Genomic DNA, 23,687 nt, shown 5'->3' with positions numbered 1-23,687 from the left:
ACAAAACGTGAAATTTTTACAAAAAGTTTTAACAATATCGATTTTGTTTTGTGTGTGTGTGTGTGTGTGTAATTTGAAAACGAATAACCTTAATTTTCCAAATCGATTCCAATTACTCGTTTCGTATTATTATACAGTTTTTAAGTCTGAGTGCGGTAGAGCGGAGTGTCCACGGTTTTATGCAGCATATGATAGTGCTACACTAAGCGATCATAAATATTTTTGAAAACGGATTTTCTAGTATTAAACATTTGATAATTGAATAATTTTGTTTGTGCTTACTAACCTTCAAATACCACAGTGCGACACTTAAGTTCTTGGGATTAGGAGACTGACCCGTGGGAAACGATTCACTGAAGCCTCCCCATTCCTAAATACACCACTGGGTAATGCAAAATGTCTGAACGCACCATGATAAGTGTGTGATGTAATTATGTAATAGCATTACGCTAACCTGGAACTGATTTAACTAAATATTTATTTTTCTTTATTAATAATTATTATTAAACATAAAATTTAAGTTTCATGTATAGGCAGCTCTACTGTGAGTTCCCCTTTTCACCGTTCCATCACTGTCATCCCTCCCTCAAATTTACTTATTGTACAAATAGTATAGATTGTAAATTTTAATAAACGATATTTTAATTAAAAGAACAAAAAAACTAAATATAATATTATATAGATACAGATACAAAATTATGAAAATTATGTTATGTATTATATTTTATGAATATGTAATAAAAAAAAAAATGTTGACAATTGTACGCTACCTACTATAAACAGATTATGTGTTTGTAATGTTGTGTACAATAAATAATTACACGTAATACATGCGTGTTATTATGTAATAATATATCATATATGCCTAGATTCTACATAAATAATTATGTAAATATGTGTGTTTTCAAATTAAAAATAACAAATCACAATAATACTATAAGTAGTTCTAAAATCGAATTAACTGATTTTTTTTATATATTGTGTTTTCTATTAAGCCTCAGAGATATTAATTTTTGCTCAGTATTTTTATATAGTTTAATAAAAGTTATATTTATTTTTATTTAAATTTTACTTACATTATTTCGACGATCAAATGCATTATATGTGTATTTATTTTTATGCAAAACAAGAAATTAAATATTGATTTAGGTATTAAACCATTTTATAATTCTTAAAATTTTAAATATAGCTTAATATTTTCTCATGACTGTAATGAATATACTTAATTATTAAAATGTGTTAAAGAGGTACAAAAATTAAATTTTTTTTCACTAAGCTGAATGTGTTAAATGTTTTTATGACCTATATAAAATGTTTTTGTAAGACACCTAATTTTAAATTGACTTAAAAAGTATTTATTTTATTTTCAAAATACATTTGATGTGATGTTTTTAGACTAAATGTCAGAAATTGGGATTTATATCTTTTCGTCATTTTAGAAGAATTGTAAAATCAGCAAAGAAGAATGTGTTATGTCTAAAAAACATTACCGCAGAACAGAGTGACACCATCAATAGTATCTATAAATCCTGCTAATACAACTGAACTAATAACACCATCTATAAATGAAGTAGTTTCTAATTTTAATAATGATAATACTATGTTAAGTATGGTGAATAATAATATTAACCTTGAGCATGAATGTAATTTTCCTAAAATGCCAAATTTAATAGTACCTAATAAAACAATAACAATAACAATATAGTAAATAATAATTGCTATAATTATATAGCAATAACATTATTGCTACGATAAATTACGTAATTGGATATTTAACCATAACATTTCTCATAATGGTACAAACTCACTTTTAACTATTTTACGAAGTAAAGGAATGAAAGTTCCTAAAGTTATTAGAACAATAATGAATACTCCTAAAACTAAAGAGAACACCAATTTATCAAATGGTTCTTATATACTTTTAGGGTTAAAAGATATGTTAGTATCTCTTTTAGAAAAAAACAATTTTATTAAACATAACATTGATAATATACTAAAAATAGGAATTAACATTAATGGTCTACCAATAGCTAAAAGTAATAAGAGTCAATTATGGCCTATACTGGTTTCTGTTTTAAATTTCAAAGAATTACTCAATAATGAACTCCCAATCGGTATATTTCATGGGTTTAAAAAAACACAATAAATCGAAGAATTTTTAAAACTATTTACGTAAGTATTTTAAAAAAAATTTATTATATTGTGTGTGGTTTTACACCAGAAAAAAATGTGAGACGTCTGTTATTTTACGTACTCATTAATGATTGTTTAATACTCAATCCGTAGCAACCATTTTTATATTTTTTTAACATTAAAAGTTGTTTATTTTAAATTTTCCTGTTCTTTAAAATAGTATAAGTATTTTCAATGATTTAGACTCTAAAATATAGGTACCAAAAAGAAGCCATATTCTGTTATGATTTATAAATTTATAACTATATAGTATATACTAATGATTAATGAATATAACTTCTTGTAAATAAATCCTATATATCATGTTTTTCTATACTAAACATTAACTAGGTAGATAAAAGTCTGAACAAACACGAGTATTATATGCAAAAAATTATTTATCTATGCGAACTTTTTTTAGATCCATTATGCCATAACCCTTTTTTTTTTCTAAACGGTATCGTAGGTGTCGAAAACACCCTGAGGTAATTCGTCAACTTCAATTTATCAGCATTATGCCATAACCTAACCTAACCTAACCTAACCTAGCGTCTGAATTTTATTTTTTTTAATGATCTAAAAACACTTATTTCTGCACCATTCTAATCTATACGGCAGTTGATAGTAATATATATGTATACAAAATTTTAAATCAGTCGTCACTAACTATAGTGTAGCTCTACAGTCTATTTGTAATATTTATTAATTTATGTAATAAATCAATAATAATTGTTGATATGATTTTAGAAGTTTCGTAACCCCACCACAAATAGATTATATCATCTTGGAAACTAATTTAAGAATAATAAAAAAAAACCTAGACATATACGTTTTCGCAGTTTTAAATTCATAGCAAGATTTATTAATTCATTATATACCCGTACTCCGTAGGTGTTCCCTGCGATAATTTACAATTAAGTTACATTATTTTATAACCATGATTTTGTACTTGACCAATTTGCTGTGTGACAACACCATATTGAGTTTGGTTATTGTTTGTACGTTTATTTATTATTATACGACGTCGACGTACGACACATGGAGGAAATTAAATGTACCGTATGCAAAACCAGTGCCTATTTTTGGGAATATATTCAAAATGTTTACGGGCTTAGAGCATCAAGTGGATACGTTCGGACGAATTTATAAACAATTTCCCGATAATAAATTTTGCGGGTTTTATCAAATGAGTACGCCGTTTTTGATGATTCGTGATCCAGAGCTGATCAACACGATGCTCGTCAAAGACTTCTCGTATTTCACTGACCACGGTATTGACGTGAACCCTTTGGTAAATATAATGGCGAGAAGCTTGTTTTTTGCGACCGGACAAAAATGGAAAATTATGAGACAAAAACTAAGTCTAGGATTCACGTCTAGTAAGCTCAAAGGTACACATGAACAGATCCAAGAGTGCAGCGATCAGTTGATAGACTGTATTCGTGAAAAATCCAAGATAACCGAGGGAATTGAAATACATGAACTTGTCGGAAATTCAGCCACTGACGTAATTGGAACGTGTGCATTTGGTATGAAATTGGATACAATTTATAACGATAATTCAAGCTTTAGAAAAAATGTAAAAAAATTGTTCAAACCTAGTGGTAAAGTTATTTTTCTTCAAATACTTGAAGTTCTATTTCCAAAAATCATTAAGTTCTTAAAACTTCAAACTTCTCCGGTAGACATAGATGCCATTAATTTTTTTCATTCCGTATTTGGCGAAGTTATTGAGTATAGGACCAAAAATAATGTGGTTAGAAATGATCTAACACAAACTTTAATGAAAGCAAGACAGGATTTGGTAATAAACAGTGATTATAAAGGAGAAGGTAAGACCTACAATATTGAATACATATTATTATACACTCATAGTTGTTTTCAGATTATTAACTATAGATTTTATGTTTATTTAAAGAAAAGTATTGTGAATTAGATATAATTGCAAATGCAATGTTGTTGTTTTCGGCCGGTTCTGAAACTGTAACTGCTACAGCATCTTTTTGTTTTTACGAGTTAGCATTGAACAAAAATATTCAAGACAGATTACGAGCCGAGATAATTTCGTCACAAATAAAATATGGTAAACAGTTTAACAATGAATTTTTGGAAGATCTTCACTACGCCGATATGGTTTTAGATGGTAGGTAACAAACATGTATATATATTAATAATAAATATTTTTGTAGTTTTTTAACGCTGTAGAAAAACGCATATTTGAATAATTGTTTTTATTAGAAACGTATTATTATATTATTTTAGAAACTCATCGTAAGTACACCATAATTACGGCTCTATTGAGAGGAGCTACACAAAATTATAAAGTACCTGGGGAGTCATTAATAATTGAAAAAGGACAAAAAATTTTAATACCAATACATAGTATACATCATGACCCAAAGTATTATCCAAATCCCCATATTTTCAATCCGGAAAGATTTACTGCGGAAGAAAAATCTAAACGACCGAGTGGAACATTTTTACCGTTTGGTGATGGACTTCGCCATTGCATAGGTATATTGGATGTTTCAAATAAGTGTATAAACAAAACTTTACACACTATTAATCATCAAACGTTATGCAATATTAAATATCATTTATAATGTATTTTTACAGGAAAACGTTTTGCTGAATTGGAATTGAAAATAATTCTTTCAAAAATATTGTCGAAATTTGAAATTACACCCTGTGAAAAAACGGAAATACCACTAAAAATGAAAAAAGAACGAGGGATAATTTCACCGAAAAATGGAATTTGGTTAAGTTTTAGGCCGATTGTGAATTAATATGTAAGTATATTACTTATATCTAAATATAAAAACAATTAACTTAAAATTTTAAAAAGTAAATATATTTTGTTGTATAATATTTATTTTTATTACTTTAACTAAGTATTAAATTAATTTTTTGTACAATATTTAAAATCCTATTCACACTTTGAAAAAAAAACGAATGAAAACATTGTAAGTACTATCTATTATGAAACTTAGACAAAAATTATTTAGACGTCTGTTGTCAATAGCTGCTTTATTTTATTGTGTTGCACATTTTGTTGTTAACTAATTGAGTATTTTGATTGCTCAAACAATACATACGTATATATATAAAATATACTTTATATTTATATCATAAGTTTATATTTATTAGTTAAATCAAACTGTCATTTATACTTGATTTATTATAATTATATTTGTTATTTTTTTTTATCTTATTTAAACTAATCTATAAAAATAAACTTAATGTTATGAATCATAAAAGTATAACTGGATGTTAATGTTAAATGTTAGAAAATAGGTACTTACCTGTACATATAAATGTAACTAAAAAAAACGTTCATAATTCAAATATTTCAATAATATATAAACATTTACAATTTTAAATAAACTTTCGGTAAAATTAGAATAAATATAATTTCAGAATTAGAACAAAAGATTAAGGGGGTTTTTTAATTACTTAAAAAAAAATCGATAATATTAAAGTAATAGTACCTATTACTTATTAGTATTAGTTACGCTATAAAAATCATTATATGTACTTAAATAAAATAGAATTATGAAAAATGTATTAAAATATATCAAATAAATGATTTAAGGTTCTTTTTCATCATTAACCATTAGATAAATACAATTGATTATTCATTCAGCACATATTTTGATAGTAAAACACCAACACAGATCAAAAACGAAAATAATAATTAAGTATGAATAATATATAATAGTTATTTATAATTTATAATAAGACTATAAGAGTACTAATAACTAACAAGTAAAAATAAAAATAATAAATTTTATTATACATAATATAAAATATGTTTTTATTACACATTGGTAATAAGTAATAACCATTATAAATTATGGTATAAACGGTAAAATGACTAAAATGTGATAAACTTTTTAATATATTATAATTACTGAAGTGTATATCTATAATATGCTCTAAATTTCATCAAGTAAATATTGATAGTAATTTTCCCATTTCACCCAATGTTCTATAGTTGGTTATAATGGTTTATAATTTATTACAATATTTACGTTTTTAATACATATTTTTTTTAACTTGGTACGTATATGCAAATTATTACTAAATATAAAAAAAAAAATTATTTCACATTAAAATCTAAATAATAGTAAAGTATGATAATAACACAATATTGATATTTGAAAATATATAATATTTTTTTTTCAATTATACAAAAATAATTAGGTACGAGTATATTTCACGCATAATAAATAAATGGCAATAATAAGCTACGATTTGTTGCAGCATAGTTATAGAGTTTAAAAACGAAAAGAGTTTTTAATAAAAATATAACAAATCATAAATCTTTAATAAACCAAAATATAACAACAGCAGAATGTATAAAAATAATGTCCATCATTGTTTTTTTTTTTTAAAGGTTTAGCAGCGCGACGTTATTTGCCATAAAAATATGGTTGATTATTGTCGTACAAACATGGTATACTTTGACGTAACTTTAACTGTGGGCGAAGAAAAATAAAACGACTTTTGATTTTTCAGTGTCAATCGTTAAATTCAAGTTAATTTACCAAACGACGGTGATGGAGACATATGTTTTGCAGAAGAACCGTAATCTGTTTTCAGCTGTATGAAACTCCGAACACCGACTATAAAAATATAACATTATATAATATTTATTTAAATTTATACATCACAATATATTATTAAGTCAAATGTTTATTATAGTTTCATATTTAAAATTTCTATAATTTAATAATTGCGTATAATTTAAGAGATATATATAATGACGATCATCAGGTACCGGATAATGAAGATAAATTAAAAATATTTTTGTAGACAAAAAAACATTATGTTTTACAATATTGAATTAGAATGATACATACGTATTTATTATTTAGTAATTATAGTATGTATACTCTTGATATACCAACATTTTAAGGGATTTTGTAGTACATAGAACATTTTTGTAAAAAAAAATATTACCTTAAATTTGTTTAAAATGTGTATTACGCATAGAATTATACCACTCAGTAGGTATAATCATTAGATAATACATATTAACAGGGATGGCAAACCTTTCTGTACTCGCGTGTCAAACAAAACATTTTGGTTTAATTTTATTTTCGCTGCATATAATGAACTTTTTCACATTAATTTAAAAATATTCTACAAATGATTTTCTTTTGGACAGTTAAGCGTGTCATAGTCTATGAGTTCGCCATCTCTGATTAATAGTATACTATGCGGTTTGCTAGAACATATATGGTTAAATATTATGTAGGTACCATGCGACTAAAGTAAATAAACGATTTCGATTTACCATTTTCATTTTTAGGTTCATTCCACGGCTGTACCTCCGCAGATCCAAATATAATGTAAAAAATACTAGAGAAGAAAAGTATGACGGCTCCCAGCGTGAACACGACCCTCCATTCGTCCACCGAAGTCTAAAATAAACGAATATAGATAATGAAAAACCCAAAGTTCCAATTGCCTTTTGTAGGAGGTGATATCGATTCGATAACTTTGCCATACACCTACTAGCAAAAAACAAAATAACCTAACGCGCTATAATGATATACTTACTTGATCGTGTACAATGAATCCGCAGACAGTGGGAGCTAACACACCGCCCAGGGCCGCTACGGCGTTTGTGAAGCCCATCAAAATCCCAGCGTAATTGGGTGCCAAATCGAGATGGTTAATGTTGAAACCGACATTCGTACAGCAGCCAATAGCCACCACAAACACATACATACATATGGCTGCGTTTGCGTTCTCACCCATGTAGCCTAGGACCATGAGACCCAACGCACCGCCGCTCATCCCTGTTACCCGAACAATAAAAATAATACGACGGTAAATAATTGCAATACTTTACCCTTTTTTGTTCACAATTATATACATTAGATTCTATTTAAATTGTTCTCAGTGTAAAAATGTCCGAATAACTTTTTATTTATTATCAAGATTATTATTATTTTACGTGTACCTGTAGAGCAGTATACCTAAATAGGTTTTAATAACAATAATTAAACAGAAAATTTTGATCAAAACGTAACAATATAATAATGGAAAATAAAAAACAGTCTTGAGAAAAGTAAGTATAAATAAATAAATATAATTTTATTAAACATGTATATAATTTGAAATAAAATAATAATATTATGCCGACGAAAATTATTTTTTTCTGAAATTTCATACAGCATTATTAAAATTAAAACTATCTACCTATATCATTTTAATGTTTTTAAACGAAAAATTAATAACATTAAAAAATGTTTATTTATATTCCTAAAATGTTTATAAATTTATTTTGAACAATTATTGTTATTTGATTTGTTTCAAATATACATTTTGACGATTAAAAACAATATTTTTGTTAATTAGGTTTTGTTAAAATGTATAATTTCCTTTTATAAGTAACGAATTAAAAAATAAAAACAAAATTAATTTTAATATTTATAAAATGATCAAAAATTAAAGCTATTTTTGCAAGTTATTTTACACTAATTTGAATTAAAATTAAAATTAAAACATTTATAGTTTATTTTATTTATAAAGTAAGTATATAGTTCTGTAAAATATAAGCAAATATTTATCATTGGTCTTTAATTATAACATAGCGAAGTTAAATATAATACAGTTAGAACATCATATATTATGTGTTGTAAGTATACAAAATGCAATATTTATAATATTACCTAAGGTATTCCAAAATTTACGTGAAAAAGTGAGGGAAGTCACATTTTTTTTGTTCATATAATCGGCAAAATATGTAACTGGAAATTGACACAGCCACATGGCCAAGTAAGGTAATGCAGACACAAATCCATCCTGAAAACGTTTACCACAATTTTTACTCATTATTGTATCTAATATTATATATTTTGTATCGTCCTTTTTTTATTTTAGTCAATATGTATAAGTCAATTTAAATGTGTTAAGTGGTATAATATGATGTATATTTAATATACTAATATATATATATATATATATGCGTGTATGTTATTGTTCAATATCCAATATGCATAATATATTATGCACTGCCTTACTTTGTTTATTTTTGTGCATTATTTTTTTCTTAAAATTTCCATTGTTTTTCAACATTAAAACATTTACTCACTTAGTAATTAATTTCCTAAAATTTTGAAATCGTATGAATTTTTAATATCTAGTGAATATTAAGCAGCCTTTGTTTAAACTAAAATCATTTTTTTAACATACGATTTTTGCAAATAAGCAAGGCTTTTTATATACACAATATATTACAATTATACAAACTAATTCTTACCGATTTAATATCGAACTTTAGTACGGAACTTATAAACGTGGGCATTTCACTAAGCAACAACCAAAATCCACAATTGTGACCAGCGTGTGATATAGTAACAGCCCATACTGGCATTGAAGTAAATATTTCTTTCCAGGGAGTTATTAAGTTCTAAGGTAGGTAAAAAAAATAAACAGTTAATGATAAATACACATATTTAAAAAACTGTTAAATAATAGTCAGGGGATTACAGGGCTGTATCTAAGGGGGATGTCTAACTCCTAACCTAACCGGTTTAGCATTACTTAGTATATAAAAATATGCATATCGATAATAATCAATCGTTTTTCTAAAGAAAAAAAGAAAAATTTAAATTAGTACTGTAAAATTGAATTTTATTTTATATTATGTATTATGCGTATTTGAATAATTATTAACAAACCTTATTAACTCATGTATAGGTGCTTAAAATAGATATGTAATTATTTTAAAACGTTTATAAATTGTTTATTATTTTAAATACCATTAAAATTAGTATAACCCCCCCCCCTTTTAAAATTTGTTTTGGGTACGGATTTGGGAGTATATATATATTACTAGCCTCAAATAAAGCACTTCTCATTTCAAAAAAAATTGTTTTTGATGTAATAAATTTTATTTTTTAGGTTTCAGTAGGAATGTTACTTGTTTCAAGTATTAGACCTATGGTTGGTTTTTAATTTTTACTGTAGGAAGGGCACGGTTTTGAAACACGTGTAGATTTAGCGAGTATTTATTACTAAAACCCGGGTTAGGTAGGTTAACCATCCGGGAGCTAGCGACATCAACTAATGCTTGACTTGACACCTCAAAACACGTTAGTGATTGAGACCAACCACTGTGCTTCACCAGGCCGATATAATCTAATAACGGCTTATTTACCTTTTTTTCAGAAACCGTTTGGATTAGTGATGATTTTATGTAGTTTCTTTCAGATTTCGTAATTAGCCGATGTGTATCTGGGCTTTCTGACCCAAGTAATAGCCATAATATTACCCATAAAATCCCAAATGCACCACTAAAGTAATAAATCAATGGCCATCCCGATCGAGTACTAGCCAGTATTCCAGAACCAACTAAAGTTATGACAGTACCAAATTGGAGACCTAAAATAAAAATCGGAAATTATTATTAAAATGAATAACAATTATTCTTTCGCACGAGGCTCTTCTATACATCTCAAAAATGTTTATGCTTAAGTTAAATTATATATTTTGAATAAAAAAAGTGTTACACTTAATGACATTGGTATTAATGAAAAAAAAATAGGTATCTTATTATTACCTTAATGAACTATATATGGTATCATTAAATTTAAACAAATATTATAGCATATGATATAGTGGTTAAAGGTAACAATAATAATAGTTTATTTAATTTTTATTAAGTTCTGTTTACAGTAGAAATCATTTATAATGACATTAATGGGACTAATCAAAATTAGACACGATAACCGAAGTCATTATAACCAAAATGAAAAAATAAAATTTAAAAATGCAATTATATATTTATATGAATATAATATTGTGTTATAATTAATGAGTTATATCTTTATCACTAAATAGTGACTTCAATACATACAGGAAAAAATAAAAGTTGCATTATTATTTTAAAATTAAATTTACATTGTATTAAAATAATTTTTTATAATGCATTGTTTTGCATTATGTTTGTACAAAAATTATACTTGTAAGTTATATTCCTATATATTTTTTTCAATTTAATCAAAAATAACCGTTATAACATTCGTATACCTAGTTAATATATAGATATAATAATCAATACAAAATTAGTACATTCAACAAAGAAATTTTTACAGGATCTTCAATCCAAGGTACCTACACCCGATTTACATTAGATTCGGTGTCATTATAAATAGTTTTTACTGTATTTTATTCAAATTGTATTGATTGTAATCAAATTAAATAACATAATCTATTTACAAAAATAATGAAAATATTGATTTAAAGTTAATTTCAAACGTGAAAATTACAAAGAGTTGACTTAAAACCAATACTTAAAATTGTATATATCTATATTTAAAATGCCTTTTAATTAATCAATAAAATATGTATTAAAATTTTAAATTATATTTTTTTACGAGTATAATAAATAAAGTATGTTTTTCAAATACAACTAATAAATATAAACATTTCAGTGAGTAAATATTTAACTGTTTATAAGCATAATAACAACATTTACATGCACTACAATATATTTACATTATTTTAAGTTCTAATTACAAATCTATCTTTTGAATATTCACTATAAATTACCATATTATACGATTTTAAATGAGCTCAAATGTATTTGTTTTAAAATTATACTTATACCATAGTTAAATTTTAAATAGTACCTATCAATAGATTTTTCACATAAATTTGAATAATAATTTAAATATTTCTTTTTCATGTAATCAATACTATTTGTTAGAATTTTACTTAATTTTAATACTTTTAAGAATTTATTACAGCTGTTTGTTATTAAAATCTACCACACAATACATTGTATATGTCGTAAATTCATAGACCTTCCCTAAAATCGACATTTTGGTGTAAAGTTGTCCATTATTGTTTTTTTATTTTTTTTGTTTTGTGTTTGTCACATTTGTTAGGGAGCAAAAAATGTCATCAACTTCTATGTTAATGTTTTCTAGTAGATAATTTTATCTAGTTAGTATATTAGTTAATAGCTAGAAATTTCCTCAATACCTACTTTTTTAAATAATCAGTAATAACTAAAAACAAATTGAAATATTTAAGTAACACTAAATTCTAAAAAGCTCATTTATTTAAGGTCAATAACAATAATGCATGAACTATCCTCCGTATCTTCTCTCTCGCTTGTATGCACACAATAGTATGTTACATTAAATGTTAGGAAACTTTTATTGGCCCTTGATACTTAACGTCAATAGATAAAAACATAAAGATAAGTAGGTTTCTTCAAGTAGCTAAAATTTCATGAGACGTGTATTAAATATTATATATATCGCGAGGTTAAGAGGATTACATCTCTCCCTAGATACTAAACTCATGATAGCGTTTGTAGAGTTTTAAATTTGAATGCGTTTGATAACAGTAACTCATACAAAAATTGAATAACCTATACATATTTATACTTAAATCGCAACGAGAGGATTATAATTAATTTAATATAAAGTTCATCGGAATTATTAAATTTATACTCTCTAATAAAAAATGATACATTTTCAATATTCGTGTACTAATTAGTCGTCATACATTTAATCGATTATATTTTTATGAATAAAAAAGTGATTTATTTTTCAGTTATAAATGCATTTTTAATTTTAAGATTTTCAAATTGAATTGTTTTTAAATTCCATATGTATATATCTAATAAATTTGCACAGCAATACACTCATTTTAAATTTTAGTGCATGTAAAAAATGTATCAATAAAAACTTGTTGTATTTAAATAATATGCTGTTTTTGAGTTTAGTAAAAAATAACTAGATAGTTATGAAGTGTGTAGTCATAGTTTACAGTCATTACTTAATGCGATTACAGTTAAGCTATAGTTTGTATAGGTAATAAGCACATAGGTCAGATTAATTTAGGATGATTATTACGACCAAAGAATATTTTTCTAGTTGATCTTACTTCTTAAAAGTGCCTCGTACGATAGTTCTATAAAATGGTTTACCTCCCAATACAAATCCAACGAGACGACCACGTTCATTCGGCGGCGCCCACTTAGCGCTAATTCCATGTATCATTGGCATTGTGAACGCCTAGATATAAATATTAAATATATAATATACATAATATTTTATTGAAATATAACGATAAAACAACTATATTTGTAATCATTCATAAAGGTGGACTTAAACATAAGCATCAGACAACAGAAAATCAGTATTAATACGACATATAAGTTGCGATATATATTATATTATCAGTAAAAATAATGCTGGATTTATGTAAATATTTAATGCTCGATTAATTTTGTAATTGCGCGAATTTATAAAAAAATAAAAACTGTTACTACTACAATAATACACTTTTACCTGAGTAAGGCCCTGCAAGAACCGAATAAGTACAAGTACTGGCCAATTGAAAGCAACCACTAATGTTGGTGTGGCTAGACTGAGAGCTACAGTTAACGCCATACTCATGGCCAATAGTATTTGATTGTTGTATCGGCGACCGATCATGGCTGCTGGCAGGTTCATGATGAGATAGCCCCAGAAGAATGCACTAAGGATCAAACTCTTCGTATGCTGTGTCCAATTGAATACCTTTTGATCCACATGCGCAGAATATAATATTATAATACAGTGAAACATCTAAATACCGGACACTCTCGGTTGCTGAAATTTTGTCCGCTATCCGGAGGTGTCCGCTATTCAGGTTTAAAATTTAAGAAGGTGTGGGGTTTATTGAAGAAAAAAAACATACTCTAGTGAAGGTGTCCATTGGGAATTTTTCGATGTATAATTATGAGCAAATTAAAAGACAATAAAAACATGAATACTGATAAAATAGTTTATTAAGTGTAGAACATTGATTGATTATGTGAAATAGTCACAAAACCTGAATTGATACGGTTGATCTTCTTATATCGGAAAATTTGAAACAGTAAAATATCATTAACAATATCTACTTCTTAGATAAGTTACCACGTAAAAATTTAAAAACTTATGGAAGGTATTACGAGCTTAAATAATGTATAGAGCTTTATTGAATACTGCGTAAGTGTAAGGAAATTTATGAAAAGTGAACACAAATGAGCCCTGTAAAGGAACATTTAAGAGAAATTGATAAGATAAGATTATGTTGTAATAAGAAAATGTATTCTTACTAACAGGAATATGATAATGTGTTTCGAGTAAAAAGTCAGTAGAATTCTTGTCAGGCGTCATAGCTACTATTGCGACGGATATGCTAACTCGCAACAGATAAGCTGCGAAAAGGCATAGAAACAATAAAAAACTTTGAAGATATCGAACACCAGAAATTTTTCCACCTGTAAAAAAATACAATAAATTACTTATTTAAAACAAATAATCATACATGAAACATAAACTTTACATACGTGTATTAGTATTTATAAAATCTGAAACGATAGAAATACCATTTGGATAAAATTGTAACGTTTGCGTTAAAGTACTATGAAGATTGTATTACATTATAATTCTTATAATATTTAAACTTAGGTCTAAATATAATAATACAATCATAAAATTCTATTTCAAAATATATTAGATATACGTACATTATAAATATATTTGTGTATTCAATATAATTGTATTGTAAATAAGTATTCTGATAAGAGAATGATTCAACTTTGTATTAATAATTGATCAAATTCATTATTTAACGGATTTTTAATTATTTTATTCGATATAATCTAGTAGCAACATATATTAACATATATTATTATATTTTAGTACTTAGCTATATATGACAAATAGTTTAATGATATATCCATAAATTCAATTCTGCAAGTCTACAACTAGTACTTATACCGGCTATACCTATTAATTAAGTTTTTAATAAATATGTTATAAATACTATTAATTTATTATGATCTATCACATTGAGTTTTATCTATAAAAATTAAAACTTCCATCAAGAGACATTGTAATTAGATACACGGCAATCTCTCGTCAATACCTCATAAAAAGGGAAGAAGCGAAAACATTACATCTAAATCAGTTATATTATCCACCTTATACTCAAATATATTTTAATTAAATATGGTACTTGCGATAAAGTTAGGTGGAAACCAAACTATCCAACACCCTGCTTAAATTCTTTAATCAACGCGACACTGAATTATATAACTTATAACTTATAAGCATATACAACTTACTAAAAATTATTTAAGATTTAACTGTACAGATTTTTAATAATCTTAAATTTTAAATGATGTTATAATAATTATGATTGCAATTTAAAATCAAAATAAACACAGTTTATGAGTACCTATTATTTAAACGAAAGAAAAGTAATTAATAATAAAAACAGTTCCAACTAGAAAGAAATAGAAAAATAAAATATTTCTCAATTACTCAAGTGTTGTATTATTTTAAAATATTACATTTTTATTGGATTAAAGAATAATACTATTCTAATGCTCTCTGTGAACAAAGCAAATAAAAATTTAATGGATAATCATGATTTGATATATTATATCGTTTATATCCTATTTTACAATATTTAACTATCACACTTTATTTTTATCATCTTATGAATGTATGTTATATTCATCATTTACATACATACGTATAAACATATTTAAATGATAAAGATAAAAAAGTATTAATTATTCCAGAATTTAAATATTTTGTTATGACTTATAATTGTTGTAATCTCTTGTATGATGTTGATTAGACATTTAGTGATTATTATATTATAATTTATAAAGTACATAAGTCAATGTGATGATAATTAAATAATATATTTAGATTCTTAATTATTTTTTTACGTACATTATATACAGCAATGACTTATTTAAAAATATTTGAAAAATAATAAATAAATGAATACTGCCAAGTGACAAGTATAAAGTATTCATCCTATGAATATATGCTTAAAAATTATACATTTTAGAAAATAAATTACTAAGGAATAATGATTTATGTCTTGTACATGCTTAACATTTAAATATATTGGCAAATTTCTTGATTTTGTATATTCGTGTAACAGATCATTATGTGTTTTTTTTTTAATGAATTATTTAATTATTTACATCAGGATAGGACAATACTTATAGTAAATATATAATTTTACTTAGCATATAGGCAGATATTTACTTATTTTTACAATAATGGAATAATGAATAATATTCACCATTTTGAATTTTTTTTGATTATTTTTTATAAATATTTTTATTGATAATATCTAACTTAATTTTACCATAAATTACCTAGGTATTAATTGGTAAATAAATTATAATAGTGAACGATATCTATGTAAACAATCTGATAAATAACTATCGATAATGTTACCTGCAGCCATAAATCATAGTCACAAACTATATAGTTGTTAAAATCAATAAATCGGTGCAGATTACTATTCATCTATTCTGATAAAAACATAAAATTTGATCTGTTTTGTACCTAATTATACCTTCTATTATAAATTATAATAATATACTTGAATAAAATTAAAGAGCTAGGTTTCCTACTTAAAGAATACAAATAATAGATACTATAAAAGTATAAATGAATCATATAACCAAAGAAAATTTATATGATATGTATATTTATAAAATACATCATCATTTTTAAAAGATTTACGTTCTTAGTTCTAAAAACACAGTTTTTCCTCAATATTGCTTTTAAATTTGTAAAAATTTGTAAATATACTGTATCTTTATATTATTATGCAAAAACAATAAAATTTAATATCATATATAATGTATGTACGAATATTGATAATGAATAATTCAAAATAATTTTCCATAATCCAATAAATTATAATTATTAGTTTGTATAAAATATAAACACTTATTGAATATAGTTTATATGTAATATTCACTACTATTTTGAAAATATTTATGACTATCTACTATTCAATTTCTCAGTTAATAATTTTTTTAGAGCATTTTTGATTTTATATAAGTTGCTTAAATAATAGAATCAGAATTTAATTTTTTTTTAATAGGCAAAATAAGTAGATGTAAAACATATTATAGATATTATATAGCCTATGGTGTACAATATACAGTTACATAATAATATTTCATATATTTCTTCAAATTCAATTTTTATTTTATGTAGTGTAAGTAGACCATAATTTAATAAAATCCCCTACGGTGCTACCCATATTATATTCACTCAATATTACTTGTATGCGATTTTATTTTAAAAGCATGTGGTTTAATAAAAATTTTACGTTTTAGCATAAACAATTTTCGTCGAAAATGTTACATAATAAAATAAAATACAAAAATAAATAGATACTGAAATATTATATTAGCTTGTCATTCACAATACTCGCGATAGTTTAAAAACGAAATTGGAAGTAGGTAACCACTCAGCTGTACAGCAGGTGTAATTGAGTAGGTCACGATAATAGATGTGTTAAATTTAAATTCAATGATAAATAATTCCATACGAAAACAGATTCTGAGCAAAGAATTAGAAATTTTATATATATTATTTTATTTAATATAAGAATACAATACAATTTTCAAAATATTTATATCAATTTTAAGTTATTGCATATTTATACTATGACACTTTTCATACAGTAATACTTTAATGAGTCAATATTGACTCGAAAGTTAATAATAATAATATATGCCATAAATGTATATTTTTATAATTAATAAATATTAATAATATAATAAATGCAATTTTCTGTCAAAAATTAATTCAACCTATCGTAATTGTTGATACTTATTTATATTAAGTACTATAATAGTACTACACATATATAATACAATTTATTAGACAGTCTCATTGCATAAAATAATTTTTAGTAAGCAATGATATTTATCATTGAATTTAAATTTAACACGTTTATTATAGTAACTTACTTAATAATAAGAAATATTCAACACCCATTATACAGCAGATCGATCACCTACTTTTTTATTATTTATGTATAAATACTTGTGTAAAAAATTTTTAATTTAGTATTAATAAAGTTCAATTTTTTTTTTACCATTAACATTTACCAGTAGATACAATAATTTACAAAATTATAAAATTTAATTTCCTATATCTCTATTATATAAAAAAATTTAGTTTTTTTTTAAAGTTTTTAGTGTCTTATAATTTTCATGATAATCAAAAAATAATATTTAATAAATAAATAGGTAATATATTTTTTAAACAGTAAAAAGACAGTTATGTAAAAGGTATTTATTAAAATATAAAATTAATTTTAGATTAAATATCCTATAAAGATTAATAATTTTAGTAAGCGCTAAGCAGAGAGCAAAGCTTGTTAGTTGAAAGTAGATCGATATATTTCTAATATTTCAGTATCTATAATATAAGACATGTAATTTTTATTAAACTTACAAAGATCGAGAAATCTAAATTTATCTACTAAAAATTAGTTTCTAAGCAATAAGAACATTTTTCTATTTATATATTTTAAAAATTAATAATATGAAATAAATTAGGTATCTATGTAGGACGTAGGCACATTGTTATTAATTTTCAAAAGCCTCTTGTTTAAAGTTTTGTATCATTTTTCATGCGTAATCATAGCGAGAAACAATTAACAGCTGCTGTAATTATAACACTTGTGTAAGGTGAAATTCACGATATAAAAACCTGAGTTATTAATTATGGAAGCATAATATTAGTTTGGCTGTCAAAAATAAAAACACGCACATACGAAGTCTGTGATTCCTTTATTTACTATTCCTATCTACAGCCTTCAATAAATCATCAAATTAAACGTTTAACTTATTAGTAATGATTATATTTTATAGCAAAATAACAATAAATTATTATTAACATAATTATTCGTCAAAGACGTAGTGTGATGTTGAATCAGTTAGCAGTAAATTAGTGAAAAAAGCAAATCATTAAGTACAATAAAATATATTGTTAGTACGATGTATATTTTACGATGAGAAATATAGTTATGTATGCTTATTAGTTATTTAATAAATTAGAGTTTACACTATAAATTCAGGAAAAATAACTTATAACTTCCCCCTCCCCAGTCCCCTCTAAAATTTAATCAAATTTCCACCTATATGAACCCTGGACATTAAATGCTTGAATCTGACCTTGGCCAGGTTCACTTCCTTGCACAAAATAATCGCACATACGGTCAATCAGAACAATAATATTAATGTAGATAATAAAGTTATATCAACAAGAATAAAATTAATTCGTATTATAATATACTGCTAATAATAATAATAGATTATGAGGTAAACTAGCTTATATAGGTTAAAATGTATTATAAAATGTATTAGCTTAAGTATTTAACAGTGAGATATTTACTATTTTTTTTTTTTTTAAGGTTTAACAAAAAGTTCTAATTTACTTTGTACTTAAGGCAATAAGGTAGACCTGGAATTTCCTTCTATAATTTAATTAAACAAAAAAAAACAATCAATGGTATCAAGTAAAATAATTTACTAAAATGTTATTGTTAATTTTATGCAAACTTAAATACAATAACTAATAAGTAATTTGAATAAACTTTATAATAATAATTACAGCCTACAAAAATTATTTTTATTAAATAAATTCATTATTAGAATAAATAGGATAAATAAGTATATCACTTTGGTCAACTCTCGTGAATAAATAACTAATATGAACGTCATTCATTCATAATATACACATTGAGAAGTATATGCAGCAGTTATGATGTAATACGATAATCTGGCATAATTATTTCAACAATAAAGGTTGCTTACGTTCGGAAGAAAATTCGTCTTCGAGCAGATGCGTTTTCGACTGCATGACACTGCAGAGTGTGGGTGTACAAACTATAATCGATATAAAAAAACGATAAACTATAGTATGGTAATATTTTTGTGAATATAAAGACGAACAAGGAAAATATGACAATGCGTTTAAACGGCGATGGACAACAATAACACTCGTTCGTGCGTCAAGACGGGACTGATGCGTTTTCGGATTAGACGTTAGCTAGCGGGAACAATAACAATACAATAGTGTAATATTACATAGAAGCGATACTAAGTGGTCCGTTATCGAAGTTCATTTGCCACGCGGTACAGTTACGGGTAACTAGCGGCACCTCGTTGCCTCACGCCTGCTCGGTCGACTTTGAAAGTAGATAACGCGTGACATAATTGTGATGTTAAAATTATGCCGTTTATCACCTGCCTTCAATATGATATTTAGGTTAATAGTTTACACAAAAATATAAAATCTAGAGGAAATGGTTAACGAATTTTTAATAAACTTAATTCCAAAGTTATAATTGTTAGACATCATAGAAATTGGTTATAAAGAGTTGGTATTAAATGACAGAGATTTTTTATTTTTAGTATTTATGAAGAAATCTGTTGATGAATTTTAATAGGAAAAAATTTTTATATAAGAAGAAAACGTGTCACTTATAATTTCTCCATTACACTGATATACATTAAAATATAATAGATGTTTTTATAAATTCGAATAAAAATAAAAATGGATTGAAGAGAATACTACGGTAACGCGTGTAATTGTATTATGCATCGGTCGCTAGAAACAACCTAGGTAGATATTGTAATGAAATATTGATGACAAAAAATCTAGCACAATAACAAAAAAATTGTACCCAACACAAAAAACATGTGTTAAAAAAAATATGATATAGGGGAACAATAAATTGTAATATATAAACCATAAACTGACAAATATTTTTATACCTAATTGGAGATTTACAATAATGTTTAAAATTGAAACATATACCTATCTAATTATGTATATGTGATATTTTATAGATTAAATAAACAATTAACAATTAATTAAAAATTAATTAATGATTACATTTACTGTTTAAATCCAAAAAATTAAATTATTTCATTCATTCAAAAAAATTGAATTGCTTCTAATTCTTTAAAAAAATTATCATTTATTATTTGTTGTTAAACTTAGGAAAAGAAAATTTTTATCCAATAAAAAAAAAATAGAAAAAGTATTTTTTAGTTTTTACTATAAATTTTACTTTCAATCTCACTCAAGCCTTCACAACATTACCATAGACGTATGTGAATATATGATACTACTAGTTCTCTCTGACTTGATTGAGGAGTTAGGGCCTTTTAATTCGAGTCCAACACTGTACAGAGTGTGTTGTGATACTTTTATAAGGTAAGTAACTATTATTTGCTATTTTTTAGTCTAGGTAATTACGTCTTACCGACCTAAGTTGTATACTTCTATCGTTAGTTTGTTGAGTGCTTTACATTATTAAATTTAAAATTTAAACTTTAAAGGTTTAAAATAATGTGAAATATGTGGAATCATATATCTATAATCTGAAGTACCGAAGTAATAAGAAACAAAAACTACTTTGAGTGATGACTGATAACATGTCTTCAAAGTTATTTGAAATTCAATTTATTATAAAAAAATATGTATGTCTGTATGCTAAACTTTTTTATTATTTCCATTAAAATAAAATTATGAAGAATCATTTTTTTTAATTTTCAAACCTAAGGTAATAATACTAAACATTTTAAAATTATGAACTTTTAATTACAAAATAATTGCAAATTTTCATGATTTTGCCAAAATTCCGACTTTTAACACTCATAAAAAGGTATTATGAACTTATTTTCAACATTTTTATAATTCCAGTAAGAACAAATTATAATGAACCTTGTATTAAATTTAAAAAATAAACTATTGTAAAATCAATTCATTTCATATTAATCGACCTTAAATCAAAATTAAAAAAATATTTTAATTTAAAAAAGAAATAAAAACAGAGAAACCATTATAAAATATTTGTAACTATTATTTAGCCTGCGATAGTTATTTGAAAAATACAGGTATGTCATAATTTCGCCATCGTCGACTACTCTGTGCACGCTTTTACATAAATATTACTCTCACTGTTTAAACGCTTATAATTCGGTTATTACTTTCAATTTGTAACCTTTTATTACACAGATGATACTCAGTTATATTTTTTATTGCGATAAGTTCATTAAACGATTCAATTAAAAGTTTAAACATGAACAATTATTTGTACGACTGTGGATTACTTTAGAACTGTTGTCCATCATGTTTTATTATTACTAATAACAGTAATAACTATATTTATACACGTTTGTACATATTATTTACAGTAAGTACCTAGTATTTAACTAAATATAATGCTATGTTTATCATAATGTTTATAACAATATTTACCCTGGGAGGGAATCAAATTAAATAATTTCTAATAATTAATATAAATTATACTGTACAGTGTACAGACGTCTACGTCATCCAAGCCGAAGTCTCGTTCCCGATCTGTACTTGTCGTGTTTCATATTATTATGTTTTATTTTTCGTACATGCAGCATATTTTATATAATTAAAATTACCTAAACCTAATAAAATGTTATATTCTATTTATTGATGTTCTAATTATAATGAAGAAGATGTTAAAATAGGTCCAGACGTCTAGGAAAAATACATATTTTTACATTTCCTAAAAGATAAAATCTCTAAACTATATAAAAAATGAAACGGTTTCGATAAAAGAAAACATTTTCTTTCCGAAAAATCAGCTGTAATATGTTCAATATATTTTACTAAAAATGATTTTAATCAATCTAATTTATTTCATCAAAAACGTATGCTGAATTCTATAAGTTGCATGTTCATTAAAATGCTGATGTTTTTCCTACTATTTTTTCACAGCATGTCGAAAAATATGATAAATTCGGTAACCGTCAAAACTAGTACACCGAAAAAATTAGCATCAAAACATATATTTCAGAATGCAAATTTGTAGACGGTAGGTTTGATTGTGCTTCTTTAAGTTCAATTAACTCAAAAAAATTTATAATCTATACCAATAAACTGAGTACCTATTAACCGAGTTATAGTCATAATATTCACGTAGAAGAGTGTACAACAGGAGTGTCAAATTTTTATAACGTGACGTACCAAAAATTGCACGATTTTATAAAAATAAAAAATTTAATTATATCCAGTTGTACAGTCCTTTAAAAAAACCACTTTTTAAATAACTATTTACAACATACCAATAATATTTTATTATATAATTTACACAAATCGTAAATGTTGTCATACATTTTCGAAAATTATTTTAATGATCATATTCTCATCATTACCCGCTGAATATGTTATAATATTAATGGGTTTACCTCACAGAGTAATTTCTCTGTGGTTTATCTAGACTAGATTCGATCAGTGATGAATGATAATTATTATTATGTTTAATCATAACATTTATAAATATCTATTATCTACTAAATTAATTATTATTGTCGACATTTCCCATTGCATACGATAGTGGTTATTACTTATTAACAAGATAACGAATAACGTTAGTCACAAGAAAATAATAATTATTTCTTCATTTGCTCATTGTAGTCAAATAATAATGTTATTTTTTGATAATATAACGTTGTAACGTACTTACCTATGTAGTGATTTACCGTAAATAATGACATGAATATAAGTTTAAATTTGTACACTCATGTATATTAAATATTAATTATGTGTTTTGAATACTACTATTATTCATCTGTGCTTTTAGAGAATGGAACAAAATATACCATAGACTAAAGTTTGTGAATATGT

General features: G+C 25.0%; 2 protein-coding genes across 4 annotated transcripts; one reads left to right on the top strand and one right to left on the bottom strand.

The window, feature by feature from the left end:
• Positions 1-2,976: 2,976 nt before the first annotated feature.
• Positions 2,977-6,782, top strand: LOC112602778 (probable cytochrome P450 6a13). 3 transcript variants are annotated; one of them, XR_003115128.1, is made up of 6 exons: positions 2,978-4,004; positions 4,091-4,315; positions 4,435-4,686; positions 4,789-4,961; positions 6,569-6,628; positions 6,691-6,782. XR_003115128.1 is itself a non-coding variant. In XM_025351099.1 (5 exons), the coding sequence occupies exons 1-4, from the start codon at positions 3,110-3,112 to the stop codon at positions 4,956-4,958; spliced, it is 1,542 nt and encodes a 513-aa protein (XP_025206884.1). In that variant the 5' UTR covers positions 2,977-3,109; the 3' UTR covers positions 4,959-4,961; positions 6,691-6,778. The 3 variants fall into 3 exon arrangements, 2 of the variants coding, with proteins under 2 accessions (XP_025206884.1, XP_025206883.1); XM_025351099.1 differs by lacking the exon at positions 6,569-6,628 and having other exon boundaries at positions 2,977-4,004; positions 6,691-6,778; XM_025351098.1 differs by having other exon boundaries at positions 6,569-6,703.
• Positions 6,377-20,129, bottom strand: LOC112602779 (sialin-like). The gene is made up of 11 exons (XM_025351100.1): positions 19,829-20,129; positions 14,292-14,452; positions 13,494-13,724; positions 13,130-13,217; positions 10,346-10,569; positions 9,446-9,595; positions 8,856-8,988; positions 7,738-7,979; positions 7,472-7,598; positions 6,720-6,797; positions 6,377-6,650 (listed from the first exon to the last, which is right to left on the bottom strand). Exons 1-11 carry the CDS (start codon positions 19,872-19,874, stop codon positions 6,610-6,612), a joined length of 1,521 nt encoding a protein of 506 aa, XP_025206885.1. The 5' UTR covers positions 19,875-20,129; the 3' UTR covers positions 6,377-6,609.
• Positions 20,130-23,687: the final 3,558 nt, after the last annotated feature.

This window comes from Melanaphis sacchari, unplaced genomic scaffold (assembly GCF_002803265.2).
Source record: "Melanaphis sacchari strain LSU unplaced genomic scaffold, SCAv2.0 Contig8_pilon_pilon, whole genome shotgun sequence".
Taxonomy (NCBI): domain Eukaryota; kingdom Metazoa; phylum Arthropoda; class Insecta; order Hemiptera; family Aphididae; genus Melanaphis; species Melanaphis sacchari.
This window is presented reverse-complemented; position numbering and strand designations above follow the sequence as displayed.